Raw genomic sequence first — 22,925 nt, forward strand, 5'->3', positions numbered from 1 at the left:
GGCAACAGAGTCCATATCAGAGACGGCCTTCTCTCCCCTGACTAGGGGACCTCTATAAAGACTAAGCTGTCTCTGGGCTCATATGTGTAGGAGGCCTAAGTCCAGTCTATGCAAGGTCCTTGGTTGGTGCTTTAGTCTGTAAGCCCCCTGGACCCAGTTTAGTTAACTCTGTTGATCTTCTTGTAGAGTTTTTTGTCCCCTCTGTGTGCTTCTTCTAATGTTTGGCTGTGAATCTGAGCATCAGTTTCAATCAGCTACTGGGAGGAGCCTCTCAGAGGACAGCTATGTTTGGCTTCCATCTGCAAGCATAGCAGAGTATCATTAATACTGTCAGGAGTTGGCTCTCTCCCATGGAGCAGGGGTCTGATGTTGGGCCAGGAATTAGTTGAACATGCCCTCAACCTCTGCTTTATCTTTTTTTTTTCCCCTGCTTTATCTTTATCCCTGCACATCTTGGAGACAGGGTAAATTTTTGGTCTTGGAGAGAGAAGAGAAACTGAGGGCAGGGGCATCTCTAAAACAAGCTGGAGACCTATGGTGACAGGGTAGGCTCTTGGAAAACTATGGAGTTGACTCTAGCTGAGCCTCCTAGTAGCAGGGATCACAGAGACTGAAGAGGTCACCTTCTAGCCAGGCAGGACTTCTAGTGGACTTTGACCCAAAATGAACTAACCAATTTAAGTTAATTAAGAAGATATTAAAAATATACTTTATATGTGCATGAGCCACTTGGAAAATTCCCTAAAATGCACCGCCTTATCAAGAATGTGTCTTTTCTTTCTGAAACTGAAATCTGATCTAAACCTTAGTACTTTCTGCTACTGTCACTTCCTAAATCCCTCAAATCTCCCATCAGGCTGATGTCACCCCTGCAGTACTATTTTCGTCATATTGCTAGCTCTGCTTTACAAAAGTGGCATCATGTTAACTGGCTACTCAACAGACTTTAACTACCCAGTTCCAACTACTGTTTAACACTGGAATTTTGAAAAGTTTGTGTGCTTTCATTTTCAGCATTCTCACAGTTGTAACTGGCTGTGTACCCACTTGGCTTGAGCAAAAGTCAGCTACTGAGCACCAGGCTTATGTATTTTTTTTTCGTTTAAAATAAAAGAAATAACATGGGAACCAAATTCTCTCTAAAAACCTCAGTTAGCTCTGCCACTTAGAGAAAAAGATATAGGAAAAATTAAAGTTAGGGGCCCTGGATGGCATAACAGGCTAGGCTCAGCCACCCATCCCAAGGAGACAATTTAAAGACATAAAAATAATAGTGAAAAGGAAATAAAGGAGATTTCTTCAATGTGGCAACACTGGAAGAAGAACCCGGCTTCAGTGATTCTCTCCAAGTTTATCTGTGGGGTCCTCAGATGGAATTCATGCTTTAATAGAGGATAAAAGGTGTGCACAGGCAAGCAGTCCTGCATAAGATGTGGTCCTGCTCATCACCATCATCTGGGCGCCTGTCTCTCCCAAAATATGGTCCATCAAGTTGTCAGAACTATGTGAATCTCTTCTCAGAAAACAAGATGGTCCTCTGGCTGGCACCAGCGTCCCAGGCTTTTCTTTCTCCCAAATGAGATATATGCCTTAGGAAATTCTAAGATCTTGAAGCTCGTCGTTTCAGTAGCCTGACAGCCAAAAGAGGAGCATGGCACAAACATCTCTTCAGAATACCTTCCTTACTATCAGGAAAGCTACAAACCTAAAGATTACAACCAGCTGCTGTGGCAAAATGCTCAGACACAAACATCTTAACCAGAGAAGCAGTTTATTCTGCCTCGCAACTGAAGAGGGACAGTCCACCACAGGACAGAAGTCAGGGCATCAAAAGCTCGAACCAGCTCCTCACGTTGCACGCATAATCAGGAGCCAGAGAACGGTGACCGTAAGCATGCCGCTACTCCACTCCCTTTCAGCGAATGCTGAAGCACAGCCAGACAGAGCATGCGTGGAATGGTGCGGCCCACAGTTGGCAGGACTCCCCACCTTAGTCAGTGCCGTCAAGATCCCTGTGGCGCTTCCCAAAGGTCTGTCTGCCAGGCAATTCTATATCCTGTCAAGTTGACAATTATCACAACCCCTCACCAGTTGGAACCTTAAAAACTAATGAGCGATGAAGAACTTGGGCATGCTAAGCATAGCAAATACCCCTCGGTGTTCACATGAACTCAAGCGTCGCACGGCAACAAGATGTGTACAATTTTTTTTTTTACCTTTAAGTATCAGTTATAAATATAAATTTGAGTAATAAAACTTGTTTAAATTAATGCATATAAATAAGTATACCTGGACCCTGGATGATGTATCAGAAAGAGGGATAGGGACTTATGAAAAGGAAGGTTAGCTTCCAGAATTCAAAGACTTCCCTTAAACTGGCATAAGAAAGTGGATGCAGACAACAGTAAATATTAGAGCCAAACAGAACCACCCGAGTAGGCACACAGATAGCACTAATTGGATTCTAGTGAAAGTGTGTGCGTCATAACTAATTTACAGCCACCTCTGTGCTTTTCTCAGGGATCTGGGTCTTAAACCTCTGGAGCACTGATAGAAATTTATGTCTGTAATAAGGAAAATGATGATCTTACAATGTCACTGCTTGGGCACACACAGCGCTGTTGTCTTTGGGAAGAATGCGTTATTCAGAACGCCAACAGAATCACCTCTTTGGCCTTGTCAACAGATCAACTAATTTATCATCCAAAAGTATCTAAAATAAAAATTAGAACAAGCAGCTTGATATAATTTGGTGTCTCAAACTTACAGAAATATCAATATATAATATTGAGAGCACTGAATCCCAGCACTCCCAGGTCCTGAGGTGACTCTACTGACAAAGCAAAGCTCTAAGAACTGTCATTTAATAACAGGGATTGAAACCAGGGTTTTAGAGATCCAGGGCAGACCTTTTACAACCAGGCTATAACCCCAACCCAAAATTGTGATTATTTTAATTATCTTCTAAAAATTAATCTACACTATCTCACCAGAATCTTCATTACCCTGAATCTATACTCAAGAGCTAGTAATTAAAATCTCGGCAGGGTAGCCCTTGAGCACACACCATCACAGCCTTATTTCACATAGGCCATTGTCTAAAAGCTTGATAGATGCAAAGAGTATTTCTCTGTATTAGTCACTCTGACACAATCGTCTTCCTCACAGGATGTTAAGTGACCACATCATTTCAGGAAGTTGTTTTTATAGGAAGGTCATTTGTCAACAAGTATATTGATCTGAGGTGACAGACATTAGCTTGCTTTCCAAGATAGCTTCATTCTGTGAAGGTATAATTTTGAGCCAAGAGTGTGAGTGCTAGAGGGAGATAGCTTTGTGCAATCTTTAGCAGCACCAGTCTAAAGTGATTAATGTAAACACGAAGTTTATTAACAGCCTCTGGGGAAGAGGGAGGGAAAGCAACAGAAACAAAATAACCAACATGAACACAGCAAACTCGGAGCCAAAACAAAACACTAAATACTTCTTATTTACAGAAAGCAGCATTTTTTTAAATTATGGGTTTCCAAGGTTAGACGGGGGAGTTGCCAGGTGCTAAGCATCAAGTTATAGAAAAACTGCAAATGCTGAATGCAGATTTTACACACCAAAGCCCAAGAGAAGAGCAGACACTGCCCCTCTCCCTAGTACGTATCCAAACCCAAGTAACTAATATCTCAGAAATAAATGATTTAGCTCATTTGTGACAAGCTCCCTTTTATGGGCTTCATCTTATGCAGTATCTTAACTTTTGCCACAATCTTATTAAACACGAACCAAATGTAGATTGCAGGTCAGGTTACAGGATGAGTTATTCCCAACAATGCAGAGTTAACAGAAATTTTAGAGATGCTTTGTTTCCCTCAAACATGAGAAATAAAGAGCTAATAAGAGGATAAGGATGGCAGCCTTGCCACCAAAAAAAAAAAAAAAAAAAAAAAAAAAAAAGGAGATCTGACTGTGAAAAGAACAAGGAAATTTTGAAGAAAACTACTATGAGAAAAAAGGTTTAAGCATAGACTGTTAACCTTGTGTCTTTTATAGTAGCCTGATGTTTGATGAGTGACAGGTTAAAATAGCTGAAATCATTACTATTCTTACTCCCTTGGAATTCAGATGGGAGAAAAAACTTGAACTATTTAGGAGTTTTGTCCTCGTTTCTTTAGACTTTATTTTTACTCTCCTGGGTTGCTAGAGTTAGTTTTCTTCAGTACAAAGGACACTATAGCTAAATGTTATCACTGATAGAACAAAATTGCTATCTTTGGGCCTGGATAGATGGCTCAGTGAGTTGAAGGCTTATTGTGCAAGCATAAGGACATGAGTTTAAATCCCCAGAACTCACATAAAAAGCCAAGTACAGCAACACTTGTCTGAAATGCCTTTGGGCTCTGAGGAAAGAGAGACAGGAAGATGCCCAGGAGTTCACTAGCCAGCCAGTGTGTCCACGTCACCGAGCTCCAAGATCAGTGAAAGGCCCTGTCTCAAAAGATGAATGAGGAGTGAAAATGTTGATGTTGACCTCTGGCCTCCATGTTTACACATACATATATAGATATGCACCTGCGCGCGCGCACACACACACACACACACACACACACACACACACACACGGCAAAAATGTCTTTCGAAGTAAAAAGTTATAATGACTTTTGAAATGTTTATTAATTAAATAACTAAATTCCATGACATGTGACTATAGCATAGATGAAGCCAATGTAATTCAAGAAGTTTGGGCTCATTAAATTAACAGTTCCTGAGAGATACTCTTATTGTGGCCAAATCCATATTGTAAGTCCTTGGGCTAAGTCTCACGATATTAAGTTTAAGAACACTAGCCCTCCACTGAAGAAAAAAGTCCATATATGGAAATGCTGACAGATGACTATGTTAGTTCTTGTTACAATAAGGAGGTAATAGCTTTCTTTTGGCTTCAGGAACACAGACATTTCTCAGTGCCATCAGTGCTTGAAGTCAGGACTGTCAGGGAAATCAAGGTTAAACAACTTCACAACTATGCAGACTGCTTTTGTGTCCTATTTCTAGAAAGCCGTGTCCTTCTGTTCCTGCCTCACTTTCTGGACTGGCCCTGCTGACGCAGTGGCTTTACTGTCATGAGTGAAGGCTTTGTATAGAGAAAAAAATCCAAGTAAAGAAAACATGAGTAAGTCATGCCCAATATAGAAAAAGTCTTTTGAAGGTTAAAACATACTTGCTTCCACTCCCAGTTGCTTACACTGAAGAAATAGATTGGCATGCAAACACACACATACACACACACACACACACACACACACACACACACACACACACACACAAGAATGAGGTATTGCTTGGGTCTACTGCCAAAGTTTCATGTCCACAGGACTCTGGAAAAAATGGAAATATTATAAGTTTACTGGCAAACAGAAAATCAATTTGGCTGAATTTTGAATTTTAAGAAAATAAGCATTTAATTGTTATATCAAAAATTGTCATATTCAACATGGTATTTGACCTTCCTAAAGCATTTCTATGCAAAATAAATTTTCAGTGAGGGTGAACGGACTGTGGGCTTACTCCAGATGGTTTTCAAGGGAGACAGAAACTGGAAGGTTTTGGTTTTTTTTTTTTTTCAGCCTCTCTGAAATCACTTGAGATTAAGGATCTGGGTTTGTGGGAGAATTCTGTGAAAGTCAACTCTGCAGAATAAAGACAGAAAGGATTTGTAGATAATTAAAATAATATCTGAGTGCCTCTTAGAGATGTTATAAGCTAATCCTCGGTTCCTACGCTTTTATCTAGTTCTTTGACAGTTGGTTTGTACAGGGTGACTAGCTGAGCTGTAGATTTGGTTTGTTTTGCTTCAATGCTTGTTCATCTTCTGATCTCTCATCTTCTCTTTGCCAGAGTCTCCCTTTGTGAGTTATTTACACTTAAATGAGAAAAAGCATGTGACTACAGCATAGGAGACAAACATCTTACAAACTCCGAATTTCAGCTAATGCCTCAAAACTGGGGGAAGAGAAGTGCACACTGGGGCTGGGGGCAGGAAGGGGGTGGGGTGGGGAGGTGCATCTGGCCAAACAAGATACACTGGTCCTTGGCAACTCCAGGTAACACAAAAATGAAGGAAATCTAAATATGTATTTTTTTTTTTAAAGCATAGTAGTGTTTCTCCTGAGGACGAGGAAAAGGAGTGGCCGTCTTCCTCCTGAGCTAAGTTGGGGGAAGAAATAATGGGCTTTGCAATTGTCTGCAATGAAAAGCATTAGAATGTTGGTTTCATAATGTTTCTTCTCCCCCCAGCAGGAGCCTGAGCAGCAGGTGGATGGTGCTTCTATTTCCTAAAATACATGTGTACATAAACTGTAAACTTCAGAGAACATTATAAATTATAACATGATTTTTATCAAACGTATCTAAATTTTCATTTTCACTTAATGTTTATATAAAATCATTATGTAAATAGATATGGCCTTCTTAAACATCAGGAGAATGTGAAAATAACATATATTTTATACAATATATGATATAAATGTTCCTTTGGAAGGAAGGATTCCCTCTTGAGTCCTTAGTCCTCATTAGTAAAATGATTTTGTGTGTGTGTGTTTTTCAAGACATGGCCTCATTATGCAGCTTTGGCTGTCCTGTAATGTTCTATGTCGACCAGGATGGCTTAGAATTCAGAGATCTACCTGTGTCTACTTCCCAAGTGTTGCAGTTAGAGGCTTGTGCCATTGCCAGTATGCTAATAAAATGATTTTAAAATGAACTCAGAAGAAAGTTTAAGGACAATTTTATTAGTACCTTAGAGAAAAACAACAGGAAAGCCAAACTATAAAACTCAGCAGCTTCAGAGGAGAAGGGTATGGAAAATAGGAAGAAAACACCATGCATGTTTCAGTCAGGATCAAAGAAACCTGTCTTGTTCAAAAATGGAGGTCAGCAGCCAGCTTCATGGTGGAAGAGAGAGGGAGCGTCAGAAAAAGAGAAAACCCAGAGTGTTGAGGAAATTTTCACATGCTTAGTCTTTGTCTAGTATCCAAATTAAAAATACAAAGAAGAACGAGAATAGTTAACAAACTCTGCCAAGTGAGCAGGCTTAGCACTGCTGCCAAGATGGACGTTCTGTAAGTGGCTACACCAAAGGATAAGTACGTCATCACAATGTGGAATAATGTTCTTCCTATGTCCTTAGCATGTCCTCAGGCAAACCTCTTTTCCTGATGGGTGGTCACTTGGCCAACTATTGACTCTTAAGGGAGGAAACAGTGTTCCGATCTTTAGGGAGAGATCACTGTCTTATATCTCCACGGAGAGTCGGGGGTAGAAACTGTTGTTTTTGATCAGGGGGAAAGTAGTTTTGCCTTAATGGACCCCAACAAAGCCCTGAAACTTTATCATACAGTATTTTAAGTCTTAAGGGGGGCTTATGACCCTTCTCTGTGTAGAGTTATCACAGAAGCTGGCTGTCCGTCTTCAACTCCCTCCAGGCCTGACAGCACTAGCTACTCTTCTCTAAGTACTGCTGAAGTTACTGAGATGTCCTTAATCATAGCACATCTCATACTGGCACAGTTGTGTCTACTCACATGTTCACAAACACTTGGTGATTAAATCATTATTCAAGCTAATATCTAGAAAATACATGGAAATAAGCACTTGGAAAGGAAGTTACTGTCTCAATGAAGAATGTCTTCATTAGTTACGATCCATAAAAACCTCTGAATTATAGTCTTGAAAATACATTCTGAGACAGATTCCTAATGACCATCTCTTTAGTCTCCCGCAAGCAAGCCTGAATTTCTTTTCTAATATACCTGACCTTGACATTTGTCTTTATAAGCAGGATAAAAGGCTGCCACAGTTCGCCTTAGCTAAGAAACAGATTTGTCATTTAAGGCAGAGCACAAAGATGAGGGTGGCTCTCAGGAGAGACAGGCATCTATGGTGCCTCCAGCTAATATAGTCATTCTTAAGAGACCGGAGGGTGTGGGTGCGCAGTGTGGAGCAGAGGCAGTCCATGTGACTCAGGAAATTGGGGGGGGGGGGGGGGGGGGGGGGGGGGACCGGGGAACAGTACTATTTCGTTCAGAGGTAAACTTCAGCTAGTGACTTTATCAGTATTTTGTGCTGTTCTTAAAAGCCCAGAAAAAGGAGTGTTTTGCAAATACTTACTCAGCTTTTGTGTTTGTTTGGTTTGTTTAGAAATTTTACCAAGCTTGGAAATTTTCCTCTGAAAGGATCAAATCTCTTAAGCGGCATGATTATTTTCAGCAAGGAAACAGGCTAGATTAGCAGTTAGTCTTTAGAGAAAGAACAGAAAAGACTTATGTGCTACTATTAAAACCAACATTATACCAAAGTTAGGCAAAAGGAAGATAGCTCAAGACTCCTCTGAAAGAGCAGAAATCACTTAACGAGTGGGCAGAGTGTTAAGGTCTGGGTCAGAGTCTAGTGTGTCCATTAATTAGCCTCAGGTAAACTCCCCAGTATCTGTCTGACCCACAACAGTTTTGCAAATTAGAGAAAGAGGCAAGCTGAAGTCAGCCTCCTGCCCTCCCATTGAGACTCTGGGGAAAGAGGTTACCATCTTCCTAATTATAACCTTAAAATGGATAGTTCTAGAGCCTTAGGGATAATCCTTCCATGTAAAGTTGGCAATGGTGTTTTAAAAGAATTGTAATCAGTTTGTGCAGGCCCACCAACCAAGGACATTGTAACCTTGACCCTTGTTCAGATATAGCCATGGACAGCTCATTCTCCACGTGGGGAAAGGAGGGGTAGCAAGAGACTACCTCTGACAGGAACTCTGGTACTGGAGATTTGATTACTGTCACTTAGCAGGAGAGGCCCTGTGGGAGCACACAGGAAGAGGATGCCGGATATCCAGATGAGACCTGATAGGCTGTGGCCAGACGGTGGGGGAACCAAGGCACTTAAGTGTGAAAGGATAGAAACAACACAGGTGTGGCAGAAGAATTAAGTGTTAGCCACACGCTTGCATGTTTGATTCCACGGGTCTTAAAGAAAGCACATGATTTCCGTGAGAATTAGTAAGAAGAGGGTTGGTAGTCATTTAGATATAAGAGACAGTTATCGAAGAATTATTTTTATTTTAAATTTTGGATCACAAAAATGAATTTTAGACAATCGTAAAGTCTACAATACAAACCCTATGAGTGTTTCATTGGAGAATGGGAGTGTGTTTTGTCAGATGGCTGGCTATATGGACTTTGTATTTCAGACTAATGATAGCAACTGTTGGAAAGAAAGTTGATCCTCCAGCAACCAAGCCCTCAGTTAAGGTGGCATAAGGAAATGATGGTAAGAGTAGATAGCACAGGTCAATTTTTATGGGTCCGAGTGAGTGTGACCTTGTGATTTGTATAAACAACATAGAAGGGAACTTCTAGGTATACAAGAGAAAGATAAATCTTCTCACTGTAAATTAGAGACTGACAGGTTTCTTTAAAGGGATTTTGAGGAAAAAGTGCATATTATGAGAGTAAGAGAACAGGAGCCTGGTAAGATGGCTTGGCATTTTCTAGGCAAGACATCTGACCAGAATTTGAACCCTGGACCCCACAGAGCGGAAGGAGAGAAATGACCTTACAGGCAACCTCTGGCATGCACAGCTGCTCTGGTATCACAGACAATAAATACTAGGGCCAGAGGAGAATTGTAGTCAAGTTATTGCAAATTATAGAGAAGCGCTTTTTTTTTTTTTTTTTTTTTTTGAAATAGGATGGAATTATCCATAGTTAGAGTAAAATGAGCTAGAAGTGGAGTCAGCAAGAGAATGATAGTTCTAGGTAAAAGAAAATATAAATTAGATGGAATGGCTTGCAATTCGGATTAAAGATCAAGGACACTAGAAAGGCCAGGAATGCAAGGCAGATGGGAAGTATTTGAGAGTAGCCAGCCTCATGTCCAGCTGCAGCTTTGATGACAAATTATTTTCTTGCTTCTGTAAACTCAAAGCTAAGCATTCGAAACAGAAGGAGGAAGAGAGGAAATGAAAAGTACTACCCAAGGCTAGCAATGTGAGAAGAAATGCATGAGAGCACACAGTGAAGTCTCAGTGAAATAAGAAATGAAGAAAGTACTATGGTGTGCTCATTCATTGTATCTTTTGTGTTAACTGTCAGAATATTTCTTAAATCACCCTCCAGCTTCAGCAAGCTATACACAAGCTGCTCTTTCTCATAGTCTAATGCAGACCATCTCTCTTCTTAAAGGACTTACTCTAGAAACGTAGTAAAAGCAGCAGCAGGAGAACAGGTCCTCCCCAGGGAAGGGCACACCAACTGATTGTCCAGTACCAGATGGGCCAGACCTAAAAACATACATCCATACAATTAACACTGTATGGATACAACGGGTTATTTTTAGGAATCCAGGCATATGTACAAATGCAAATATGTATGCAATAACAGTTGATGAAAAAGGGCCATGGATTTAAAGGAGAGTGTTGGGGGGGGGTACATTGGGGGGAGCTTGGAGTGAGGAAAGGAAAGGGGGACATGTTGTGATTAAATGACAGCTTCAAAATAAACAACAGCAAAAAGAGAAACCTTGTGATTGGAAATCTTGTGATTATAAATCTTTCCTCTTAATCCTGAGTAATAATTGCCATTTGGGTGGAGAATGAGATGAACAGCACGTGAGACCAAAAGAGGAGCATATACAGAGCGCTCAGGGGAGTAAAGTGGAGGTACGATCACACATGCAGTGAACCCAAACCCTAAAGAACAGAGATAGGAACATTAAATAGTGCTGGGAATGCCAATGAGTTTCTTAAAGCTTTGTGCTCACTACTCCATAATAACTGAAAAATAGGCGGCCAATTGCGTTATATTCCTCAGTCTCCTTACAATGAAGCAGAGTATGTAGATGAGTTGTTTCTATTAGGTAAGAGCAGAAATAGGTTTTGTTTTTATCATGAAACATTCTATGCATGCTTTTCTATGCCATTTATTGCCCTTTTAGAAAGACTGTTAGGCAGTTTGTATAACCAAATATAGATCTATTACAAGTTTGTCAGTGAAAATGATAATGCCTCTCTTAATAGTAAGTAGCAACATAAGTTACATTTTTACTTCCAATCAACAGCCTTGGAAGCCAAACACTTGAGATGTCAGAGCTCATCAGCCTGGACCCCAGTGTAGAATTGAGCATGTGATCATCTGCCCTGGACCCCTGTAAAATAAAGAAAGTGCTATTTTCTAAACTTTTATTTTGCAGGTTTGTTTGTTTATTGATTTGGTTTGTTCTGGCTAAAGAAGAATGAGATGTTTTCTATAGAGCTTTGTAGGCCACAACAATGACTTGGAGCACTTGGCGAACATAAAGATGAGGGAAAATCCATGACATACAACACATTTCCAGACAGAGTAACTGGACAAAACAGCCACATGACATGGGAGGATAGAAACAATGAGGAACATTCTTAAAAAGCAGAAGCAGACATTCAGTTTTATGAATTCTTTTTTATTTTAAATGTCTGTAATCATTCAGTCATATAGGCTGCTTGTGAGACATGACTGAACAACAATTCCCAGATCTTTCCATAAGCCATCTTCCCTTGAGAGGTCTTTCTCCTATACATCTATAGTATTGCTCTGCCTATAGATAAAAACCAGGTAAAGGTATTGATGAGTTCACACAATCTAGAATGGCCTGGTCCCGACTACCTGATGAGAACAGGCTTTGTTACCAGAAGGGTGTCTTGATGTTTCTATGATGTGATGCCCAGATGTGTCTTGGTCTTGAAGAACTGAGTGAGCCTCCTCAGTGTATGGATCCTGGGGTTTCCATTTACAAATGAAAAAGAAAAGGTTAATGAAGAGTGGGCCTTTCTTAGTGATGGCAATGTCTATATTATATAACGGTATATATATATATAGATATATATATATATATATATATATATATATATATATATATATATTACATATATGTCACCTCATGATCCTCTCATTGAAGCCACATGCATAAGAAGCAAGCTATATGTGTTAGTCCCTAAGGGGTGGGGGGTGGCTATGAAATTCCAAACTTCAGTTCTGGAACAATCTTTTTAATGTTCATATAAGTCTTTAGTGGGCTCCCCTACTAAGTTTACTTCTTTGTTGTGTTTAAACCTTTCCTGTAGGTCAGAGGGCTTATACAACCCAAGGTATAATCAGAGTAGTCCAAGGGGTGGTTTATTTTAGGTGTGGGTCCTGGATTTAGTTTTTCTATGACTCATGCTCACTTGCCTCTGGCCCTAGCTTTCTACCTCCATGCAGTTCCACCAGAAACAACCTTCAAATAGTTAAATCCCAGCCATTCTATGGTTGTAGTACAGAGATATTTTGGATTCCTGTTTTTACTTTGTATTTTATTTGATTTTATTATTAATAGATCCATTTATTATATAAATGAGTTTATTTTCATATGTTCATACATTATGTACTGATCTTTGAGGCAGCTGGCCTCCATCATTAATTGCACCTATGTAGGTAATAAAGTGGTATTGTCCCACACTTACAGACCTGTGGCTTCATAATTCCTATATGGACTGCATTACGCATTTTCAAATGTCAAGTTTTTTTCCTAATATGCACCAGATTCTTGCAGCCTTCCCTTTAAGTTCTACTAAGTAAATTGGCAGAAGCTATTTTCCTCCTCTTCATATCCTCTGTCCTGTGGTTTGGTACATATTGGAACTTAGTTTTAATAAGAAATGCAAACTTCCACATCTGTTGCTAAATCGCAGTCTTTACTCCCACATGTGTGAAGGAAAGGGGATGTTATTTCTTGATATTGCCTTAATTTGAAATTATTTGCTTCCTCCTATGTATATTTGAAGTGAGCCAATGGTGCATTTCACAAACTAAGAGAAAATATTCCTGGAATCATACAAGAGTTATGAGTATGGAAAATATGTGACAATTTTAAAGTATCGCTATTTTAAGGCAATGGGCCTAATAACGACTTCTATAGGAAATATCCATCAATATAATCACATAAGATGGAACTAGATGCTCACAGAGAATGAAATCAGCACATTCGGCATGGTGCTTATTAGGCTAGAGATTAGTAACTCTGTTAAAAACAACTACTCAACCGGACATAATCTAGGAGTTTCTCTGGGGTGGGGGCAGCATAGTAACCCCTATAGATGTTCCCCATCTCCAGATTTATGAATGAAATGTTGCTATATGTAATATATACTGAGTTAGGTTTCCCCCAATATTCATATATTGTAGCTCTGACCCCAATTGTGGCTGTATTTTGAGGAGGGAATTTGTGGACCCAATTAAGGTCCTAAGAGCAGGGCACAGATCTAACAGGACTAGCGTCTCTGCTTTCCAAAGGGCAGAAATACTACTGGCACCCTGCCCACTCCCATCCTCCTTCCTCTCTCTTCCCCCTTTATGTGCATAGAAAGAGCTAAAAGGACCAGAGAAAGGCAGCTGTCAACAAGCCATGAGGCCTCAACAGAAACAAATCCTAACGGTAGGGACTTTGTATTTCTAGCCTCCAGAACTATGAAAAGATTAAGTACTTTAAAAAATTAAGTACTTTGGCCATCTCCCAAATCTATTCTATTAAAGGAAATAGTCAGAAGGATGAAAATGGTGAAAATTGTGATTTTTGAAGTCAGGCAAGAGCTGAAGAACACACGTAGTCTACAAAAAAGGAAAAAAAAAAATGGATCCTCTCTTCAGCCTCCAAAAAAGTTCTCAGCCCTTCGGGGACTTAATCTTAGTCCAATGAGTTCAATCAGCCTTCCAGTTTACAGAACTGTAAGATAATGAATCTGTGTTGTCTCAAGCTGTCAAGTCTGGGAAAATGTGTTGTGATCACCAAAGAAAATGGCTGTGTCTTCCAAGACTGAAAGACAATGCTATAGGTGAAAAGAAAAATGAAAGAAGATGAGCCAGTGACCCTACTTCCTCTTCCTCCGTAGCTCAACATGTGACCCTGTCAACCCTACTTCAGGCCATGCACCCAAAGAAATGAAATTAGTATGCAGAAGAGATGTCTGCAGTCCACGTTAATTAAAGCATCATCTATTATAGGCAAGCTACGGAATTGCTGGCCTGTTAATGTATAAATGGGAAATTATGAGCTGTACACACAACAGAATACTATAGGTCCTTTTAAAAAAAAAAAAAAAGAAGAAGAAAACACTGTCATTTGAAACTCTGAGTAGAATTTGTGAATATACTGATGAATAAAATAAGCCAAATTCAGAGAGACAAATTCTGTGTGTATGTAATCTGAGGGGGGGGGATCTCATTTCATCGAAATAGGGATTAAAAGGATTGTTCTAAGAGGCTGAGAAAGAAAGGGGACAGACAAAGGAAGATTTGGTGAAACAGACAAAGTTAAAGCTACATTGAAAGAATAAATTTTAGCGATCTATTGCATGACATGTTGGCTGCAGTCAATAACAGATTTGTATATATCAAATTCTCTTTAAAAATTTTAATATCCCACCATATAAAAGACAATGTTGACTGTGAATATGACTCAGGTGGAAGGAGCTTGCTGCTGCAAAAGTGTAACTTCAGAATCCCAGCACCCACATACAAAAACCAGGCATAGCAGCACATGTCTGCAATTACAGAGTTGGGAAAGTCAGTCAGAAGGACCCTGGAGCGTGGTGGTCAGCTAGGCCTTCTGAATCAGTGAACATCAGGTTCAATGGCAGTCCCTATCTCAAAAAACAGTGTCAAGGATGGAGAGATGGACGATTCAGTACTTAAGAGCCATCCACATGAGTTCTTGCAGATGACCCATGTTCAATTCCAGGTACCCACATGGCAGCTTATAATTGTCTATAACTCCAGATCCAGGGGATGTGACACCCTCTTCTGGCCTCCTAGGGAACTGCATACATATGGTGAACATATCTACCTACATACAAAAACCTACACACGTAAAATAAATCAACATTTAAAACAATAATAAGGTGGATAGCAATTTAAAAAAGACATTTACAAAATCTTTGGTCTTCACACACATATGTACACTCCCAAAACACATATACACACATACACCACCTCCATGCACACACAAAGATAAGGTGCTGTAATGGATATTGAGTAACTTGATTAACTTTTCATACAGAAGTCAAAATATTACATCTACTCCAAAAAAATAAAAATAAAGGAGAATTTAATGAACTTGAAATTCTTAAAGTCTCATAAGGCCTGGAGATATACTGGTCTGGAGGACAGAGGAAATGTCTTGAAGGAGCACCAACTATGTCAAAGGTTAATAGTGCCTAAAGGAGTCACCAGTGAGTAAACAACAGAAGACAGTCATAGCCTCTTCCCTGAATCTGTCAGTAGCACAAATCCAGAAGTGAATGGCAGGGTCCCTGACCCTCTCTCCCATGCATACTTGACTGGAAGGGAAGTGTTATTGCACAGATCTAGTTCAAATATCATCAGTGGCTTTTAGTTTGTTATAGTAATAGCTCTGTCTTGCCCAGAAGATGGCTTTTTCATCATTGTGGTCCCTATCTTCCATGACTTACAACCTTCATTCTTTCACATGTTCCCTAAGCCTAAGAAAAAATGGTTTTATTTACAGCTTAGTGTTCATCCTCACTTAACTTTTTAAAGTAGGGTTCCTCTAGTCACTCAGGAAATAGGACCAACATATGGCAACTGGGACTTCATGAAACTAAACTCTGTTCACGGAGGAAACACCCAGTTAGTTGAATGGAGAGATAACCCACAGAGTGATTGCTTCCAAATATTATCAACAGCCAAGGAAAATTTAGGTCTAAGAGGGAAGGACTAGAGATAGCAAGAGAAAGAAGCCAAAACTGGGAGGTGTTTTGAATGACTTTTTCATGTTATATTCATCAGTTGACATAAAAAAAAAATGTCATTACTCATTTCTCCACATGTAATTTTCTGTCCCTGAAGAAATTAGTATCTCAACAGAGGAACATGAAATGATATGGAAAATGCAAACTTGGTTCATTAATTCAATACCCAATTATTCATATTAGCCAAGTGTTAAAGAAGATATGAAAACCGTAACAGGAAGTATACCAGGTATGGTAAGAGTTACATCTGGAATTGCAAGGCTCTCACAGAGCTTATGTCAGTGCTCACGAGGCCCTGGATGTCATTATTCCATTGTTTCCCATTGCTTTCTACAAACCAGTTCCTCTCTAGCCATGTGTCCTTCTTATATTTCCGAGTCTTCAGGCCCACTGAGCCTTTTCTCCTGGACACTCTGAACCCAAATAGCCACATACTTGATTTCATCTATGCATTTGCTGAAAGGGCATTTCATAAAGAAATTCACTCTTTCCTTTTTTTTTTTTTCAAAAAGATTAGAAAGAAAGAAAGATAGATAGATAGATAGATAGATAGACAGAAAGATAGATAGATAGATAGATAGATAGATAGATAGATAGATAGATGACAAATAGATAGGAGATATTGTATCACTAGCTCCCGTTGTATTTTCTGTTATATTTTGCTTCTATCATACTCTATAGTTGTTTATTTCCTGGATTACTTTCTAAAAATATATGGACATGAATATAGGGTTAGCCTTTCTAATATAGAATTCAATAATATGTACTATAGAGCTGGAACTCAATAAATATTTGTTGAGTAAGTAAATGATTACTCAAAATGGTATGTAGGGACAATGTGCCAGTTAGTGTTTTGTTAGCTTGCCACAAGGTAGAATCATCTGGAAAGAGGGAAGAAAATACTTCTAGGATTGACAATTTAATTGTGGTATTTAATCTAAATATCTTGTATTATATATAGTGTTTACTCAAAATGATTACAAGTTTGAATCGTGAGACCATTATAACACCTGCTTTGTTGCCACGTTACTCAAAAAATAAAATTTTATATGTCTTGGCTGATAGCACACCCTCCTGAAATATATGTGGAGATTTTATGAAATATTGAATGAGTAATTTCATGGAGTGAAATTCATTTGCTACCGTGTTAGACAGACTGTGTAAGGAATAATGGCAGGGCTCCGAACCAAATTCCACCACCACTGCAAATGAAAATGTTCCTGGATCTCCTCAATACACTCACCACTGACTTTTATGACAGCTTTAAGACTCTATCTCAAAACCACAGGAAGAGAAGTGATTGAAGAAAATATTTAACATCAACTTGTGGCCCTCATGTGCACACATGTGCACATGCCTGAGAACATGTGGCATTTACATACCCAAATTGGTTAAGTTTTTAGGAGGGGGATAGGTGAGACAGGGTTTCTCTGCGTAGCCTGTCCTGGACTCACTTTGTAGACCAGGCTAGCCTCAAACTCACAGCAATCCACCTTCCTCTGCCTCTCTGAGTGCTGAGGTTATAGGCATGAGCCACTGTACCCAGCTGGTTAAGATATTTTAATTAAAGGTTTTTAGGATATGTAAATTTTATGATTAGGAACAAAAAAATATTAATCTTTAGTGATTTCATTTGGGGAAAATTTACCTATTGCACTATCATCAGGAGACCCAAACCAAGCAATTCACCTCCCACTTAGAGCAAAAGTAGAAAGCAGTATACTTAGGACATTGGTACCCTCATCCTTTTTAAATTCTTATTCTATTCAGCTGTTTCAGCCCTGGAATTTTTATATGATGTAAGAAAATCTCTGGTTCACCTGCGCTCTCAGTGTCTTTGTCTCTCTGACTCTCTTTTTATCTGTCTCGCTGTGTCTCTGTCTATGTCTCTCTCTGTCTCCCTGACTGCCACTGTCTCCATCTCTTCTGTCTCTCTGTGTCTGACTCAGCCTCTCTGTCTCTCTTGATTTCTCTCTATGTCTCTTTCTCTCTCTAGCTCTCTGTCTCTCTCTGTCTCTCTCTGTCTCTCTCTGTCTGTCTGTCTGTCTGTCTGTCTGTCTCTCTCTCTCTCTCTCTCTCTCTCTCTCTCTCTCTCTCTCTCTCTCACACACACACACACACACACACACACACACACACACAGCTCAGTTCATTTTTCTGTTGGTGATCCTCCTGTTTGTAATTTTATGTCCCCTTTCATTTCCATTGACAAAGGCTCTATCCTACACTTAGGGCCCAGTCGTGCTGCTCCTGCTTGTAAAGCTTATTACAGTGTTTATAAAGTCAGGGATATGTCATAGCTCCTATAGCTCCTTCTCAAAGCCCACATCTTTCTCAGAACTCACCCAAATCACCACCTTCCTCTTCCCTTCAAATTGCTTTTTCCAAAATGTCAAATTTTTCTAGTGAGAAGATGATTTGAGTTCATCATTAAGAGCTGTTGTTTTTCATCTACTAAGTTTGTTCCTCTGGAATCATAACATTAATCAGCATCAAGGACAGGATTAAAATAAAGCTCCAGATATAAACGCGCTCATGTTCTCATCAGGGCCTTTATGAGTCTCTTGTTTTGTAATAAGTAACTATGCCAACCATCCCCAGGGCTTGACTGTGACCTGAACTCATCCTTGAGTCTTACAGTCCAAATTCTAATAATCCACTTTATTTAAGCCATCTCACAGTATTAAGCACATTACTACAAAAAAAGTAAAGACCATGTCATTTTCAAAGAAAAACATGAATGGGGGAAGGGACAGGACAGAGAGGAGGAGGCAGGAGGACAAGGGTGGAACTGGGTTGTTTAGTCACTGGCACACCCTAAGCACTGATGTCCAGGAATCAGAGTTTATCACTCACTGATCAAACTTAAATACTTCTCTGGGAAATAGAAAACTGTGTGGTGGCACTCAGAAGCTGGTGGCCTCGTTTTTTTTTGTTTTTGTTTTTGTTTTTTTGTTTTGTTTTGTTTTGTTTTTTTAACAATTGGTTAGATTAAGAAACTGTGATTAGATAATAAAATGATTAAAGAAAGACTAGTAAAGTCAGCATCTAAATCCTCAAAGCAAGGAAGGGCCCAGTGGCAAGAGCAGGAAGTGATGACGAGGGTGGGATTGGATTGTGACACACCTAGAAGTGTGAGGAAATAATAAACTGGCAGGGTCTTTTTTTTTCCTTAATTGTAAACATAAAACTGATAAAATGACTTTTAATTCTATGGTAGTGAAATGTAATTAGTAAATATTTTATAACCTTATGCCTGTAACTCACTGGGTCTTGTTATAAAATAATACTATAATACTCAAAAGTAAAATAATAGGAAAATCGGATTAGTGAGTTCAGTGTGTGGGAGCAGAGGTAATAATATCTACTTTACTTTCACATCTTATAACCTATAACAGGAGAGTGTAACTCAAACTGTTAAGAGAATGAAAGTATTTTCAAGAAGTATTGATAAGGAAATGAGAAAATAATTGCTGCCTAATACTATATCATATTCTAACTTATTCTGTATGATCACCTTGCTTTTTATTTCATTTTAAAAATAAATTTTAGTGAAACACTAATTTAAATAAATTTTCCAAATATCTTCAATGAAGTAAATACTAAGTGAATAAATTTGTCCACATGGTTTTTTTATTTATAAAAGTACTTTTAGTGCATTAGGACAAAGAAGAATGGGATCTCTGAGAACAATCTCACAATGACAAAGTGGGGCACAGTGGCCCCTTAGATGTCCCTGCAAAGCAGCCTTATGAAAATTTTTGCCAATTTTCAGCCCATTTGATAGCCAGAAAGTATGTACAAGGTGCACACTGTAATGTTCAGGCCATTTCTCTTCTCTGACCCAGGCTGTCCTCACTCACTGCTGAGCCACTCTTCCACTCTAGCCCCACAATTCAGCTGCAAGGAGTGGCATGGGTGTTCCTGCTAATGTCCCAGGGCCTCTCATTTGAGCAGAAAAAAGATATGTTTGTACAAGCTAAATATATGAAGATTAGATTTTGAAGTAGCATCCTTGACCTCCTGACCCATTTCATCTACTTTCCTTTTTTTAAATAGTGTATCAAGTCCAAAGGTTTAGTAAAGTAACTAAAATATAATTAGCTTGTTCTAGCTAATTTAAGAAATTTTGTTCTAAGTTTTAGACAATACATGCTGATCCATACATGGGACCCCCTTTAAAACTACACACAGGTATGTGGTTACTCTTTGACTTTAAAATGCAAAAGAATTCCAGAATAAATAAGTCAGACAGATGTGACTACAGATGTTCTATCAGCTGAGAAAATTCTTGCAGCCTACAAATTACTTTTCCAGATCCATGCTGATTTGGCTTATTGTGAAAATTAGTTTCAAATAATAAATAACAAATTATATGAACTGCGTAACAGTATCTTTCCTGAGGGTGAGAAAGAATCCAAGTCCTGACATCTGACAGGTAGTCATGATGATGGCTAAAACTGGCCACTATTATTGCTGGCTGAGACTCATCTAGCCCATTTGTGTGACTGCCCCAGAACCACCCAAAGAAGGGGCTTCAAGAAGATCTTTCAACATGATAATAGAACATCTGGAGGACACATTTCTGTCTCCGTGATGGAACTAGCTCTGAGCATATGGCCACTCTGTGGGGCTCAGCTCCAGGCTTTGCTTTGCAGTTCAAGCTCTTCTTTGTAGAATTAATCATCAATATTGTTAAAACTGCAGATGGGGCCCTGTAGGGCAAAAGAAGCTGAGTCCAGCAGGCAAGTTAATAAGCTGAGAAATATAGGATAATACTGTGTCCTGGCTGTTCATAGGAAGAGCTTCTTCAAGGAATATAGCTTGGGGAATAGCTGAATTTCCTAATCTTTCCCAAGGATGTATATATTTAGCAAATAAAATAACAGAAAATGAGGAAAAAGGATTAAATAATTTTCCTTTGTCAAAACATTAATAATAATACCAAGTCTGAAAGGGGGAAAATAAAAAGTAATTTCTCTTCAGCATCTATATTAAAAGTAAAATAATTTTTACTATTCTATTTCACAGCAGACCGACTCTGAAAATGGTTAATATAAAGAAACAAATACACTGTAAATGTGTCATCATATTATCTTCCATCATAAACACTACCATTGCATTCACCAGTGTTATGTATTTAATGACACCATCCAACATCAAGAAAAACTATTTTGAAGAAAGTACTATTAAAATGTAACTCCAAGTGATTAAACATAAAGAAAGAAAACCAGAAAAATCATCCCCCGTGCCCCAGAATTCTTTTCTATCATGCACAGTCCCAGCTCATAACTTTCATTCCCAAATTCTTACAGATAGAAACTCAACCTGAAACACGCCTGAGGAAGCATTGTGGAGATTCCCTCTTTATTAGACATTTTCCATCATAATAATTATATATTAAATCAGCATTCCTTGATGCTCACTAATGTCATTACCAAATACTTACTGAGGCTAGGGAAAGAGAATGAAAAGATGCTTTGTCTGGGGAGAATTTATAAGGAACAGTAAAAATTATTAGCAATTAATCTGCTTTAGCCAAACAAGGAGATATATGCCTGTAGTCACAGCACTCAGGAGGCTGTGACAGGAGGATCACAGACTTGTGCTTAGCCTGGGTTACAATAACAAGTTACAAGCCATCCTGAGCTGTGTAAAAAGACCCAGTCTCAACAGAGAACAGTATGGGACTGGACAGATAGCCCAGTCAATAAAGTACTTGCCTTGCAAACATGAAGACCTGAGTACAATCACCAAACTAGCCACGGTAGTGTGTTCTTATCATTCCAACACCAGGGAGGTAGAGACAGGCCGATCCCTGGAGATCACTGACCATAAATGGTGACCCATTTGACAAACTCCAGGTCACTGAGGGGCCAGGTCTCAAAAACTAACTGCTAAGTATAAGGGTGATAAGTATAAGGACCAGAACTAACTTCCTCTATATTGGAACTGCTAATTACTTTTACGTTGCTGTGGCAAATCCTTAGAAGTTAAAGATTATTAAATATACTATCTGTATTTGTGTCCCTTGAAAAAGCCATATTCTTTTCCAACTGGTCATCTGTTCTATGCCAAAGGTATTTTTTTTAGGTTGTGATATATAACAAAAATTAAGACGTGTAGTTCTCTAACTTCTAGCGGTTACATCCTGGAGGAACCAGCAATGAGTAACAAGCATTAAGAAAAGCCAATCCCGGTGTCCTTTCTTCCTGTGTCCGCCGCCTGCCCATGGCCTTTGCGCCGCTACCGCGACTTCCCACTCTGGCCTTGTACGGGCTGCTCAGCACCACTTTCTGTCCTGAGGGAATCCGCAGGAGACTGGGAACTCTGCAGCCTGCCTTGGCCCTCGCGAAGGTGCCTGGAAGGGTCACACATTTGTGCCGCCAGTACAGTGACGCACCCCCACTAACATTAGAGGGGATCAAAGATAGAGTTCTGTATGTCTTGAAACTCTACTACAAGATTGGCCCGGAAAAGCTCTCAGTAAATTCCCACTTTATGAAGGACCTGGGCTTAGACAGTTTGGACCAAGTGGAGATTATTATGGCCATGGAAGACGAATTTGGGTTTGAAATTCCTGATATAGATGCAGAGAAGTTAATGTGTCCACAAGAAATTGTAGATTACATTGCAGATAGGAAGGGTGTGTATGAATAAATTACCAGAGCCACCTTCCTCACTGAGAGGACTCCGAGGACACACCAATGGTGGCTGACCAACCGTGGTTCTTTTGAACTTTTATTTAAATTGTCTGAGTGTTTTACCCTTTCAAAGTAAATCTATTACAAAACAAACAAAAAAGAAAGAAAAAAAGAAAGAAAGAAAAAAGAAAAGCCAATCCCATCAGATAGGGAGGGCACAGTTGCAACAGCAGAGAGGAAGGAAAGACAGATTGAAAGTGACTTGGAGGTGAAGAATAGTCTGTCAATCACAACATCAACAGGTCAGGTCCCAGCCCTTCCCAAGTTTATTTGGCTACAGAACATTTATTATGATATTTAAAAACTAATGGTCTATGGAAGACCTTCAAGAAATTATATTCTACATATACAGGGGGAGAAGGTCCCCCTCAGTCACAGTCATAGAGGAGGGGAGTAAGGAGAAA

General features: G+C 39.3%; 1 protein-coding gene across 1 annotated transcript; it reads left to right on the forward strand.

The window, feature by feature from the left end:
• The first annotated feature begins 1,651 nt into the window (after window positions 1–1,651).
• On the forward strand, window positions 1,652–22,539 carry LOC127206422 (acyl carrier protein, mitochondrial-like). Its single transcript, XM_051165713.1, has 2 exons — window positions 1,652–2,030; window positions 21,996–22,539. The coding sequence occupies exons 1-2, from the start codon at window positions 1,652–1,654 to the stop codon at window positions 22,475–22,477; spliced, it is 861 nt and encodes a 286-aa protein (XP_051021670.1). The 3' UTR covers window positions 22,478–22,539.
• Window positions 22,540–22,925: the final 386 nt, after the last annotated feature.

The sequence above is a fragment of the Acomys russatus genome, chromosome 23, assembly GCF_903995435.1.
Source record: "Acomys russatus chromosome 23, mAcoRus1.1, whole genome shotgun sequence".
NCBI classification, from domain to species: Eukaryota; Metazoa; Chordata; class Mammalia; order Rodentia; family Muridae; genus Acomys; species Acomys russatus.

Excerpts from the sequence above, each read along its gene's own strand:
- LOC127206422 (XM_051165713.1), top strand. The coding sequence starts at position 1,652 with ATGGCACAAACATCTCTTCAGAATACCTTCCTTACTATCAGGAAAGCT. Across the intron at positions 2,031-21,995 it reads CCCTGTGGCGCTTCCCAAAG|CATTAAGAAAAGCCAATCCC; the intron begins GTCTGTCTGCCA and ends ATGAGTAACAAG.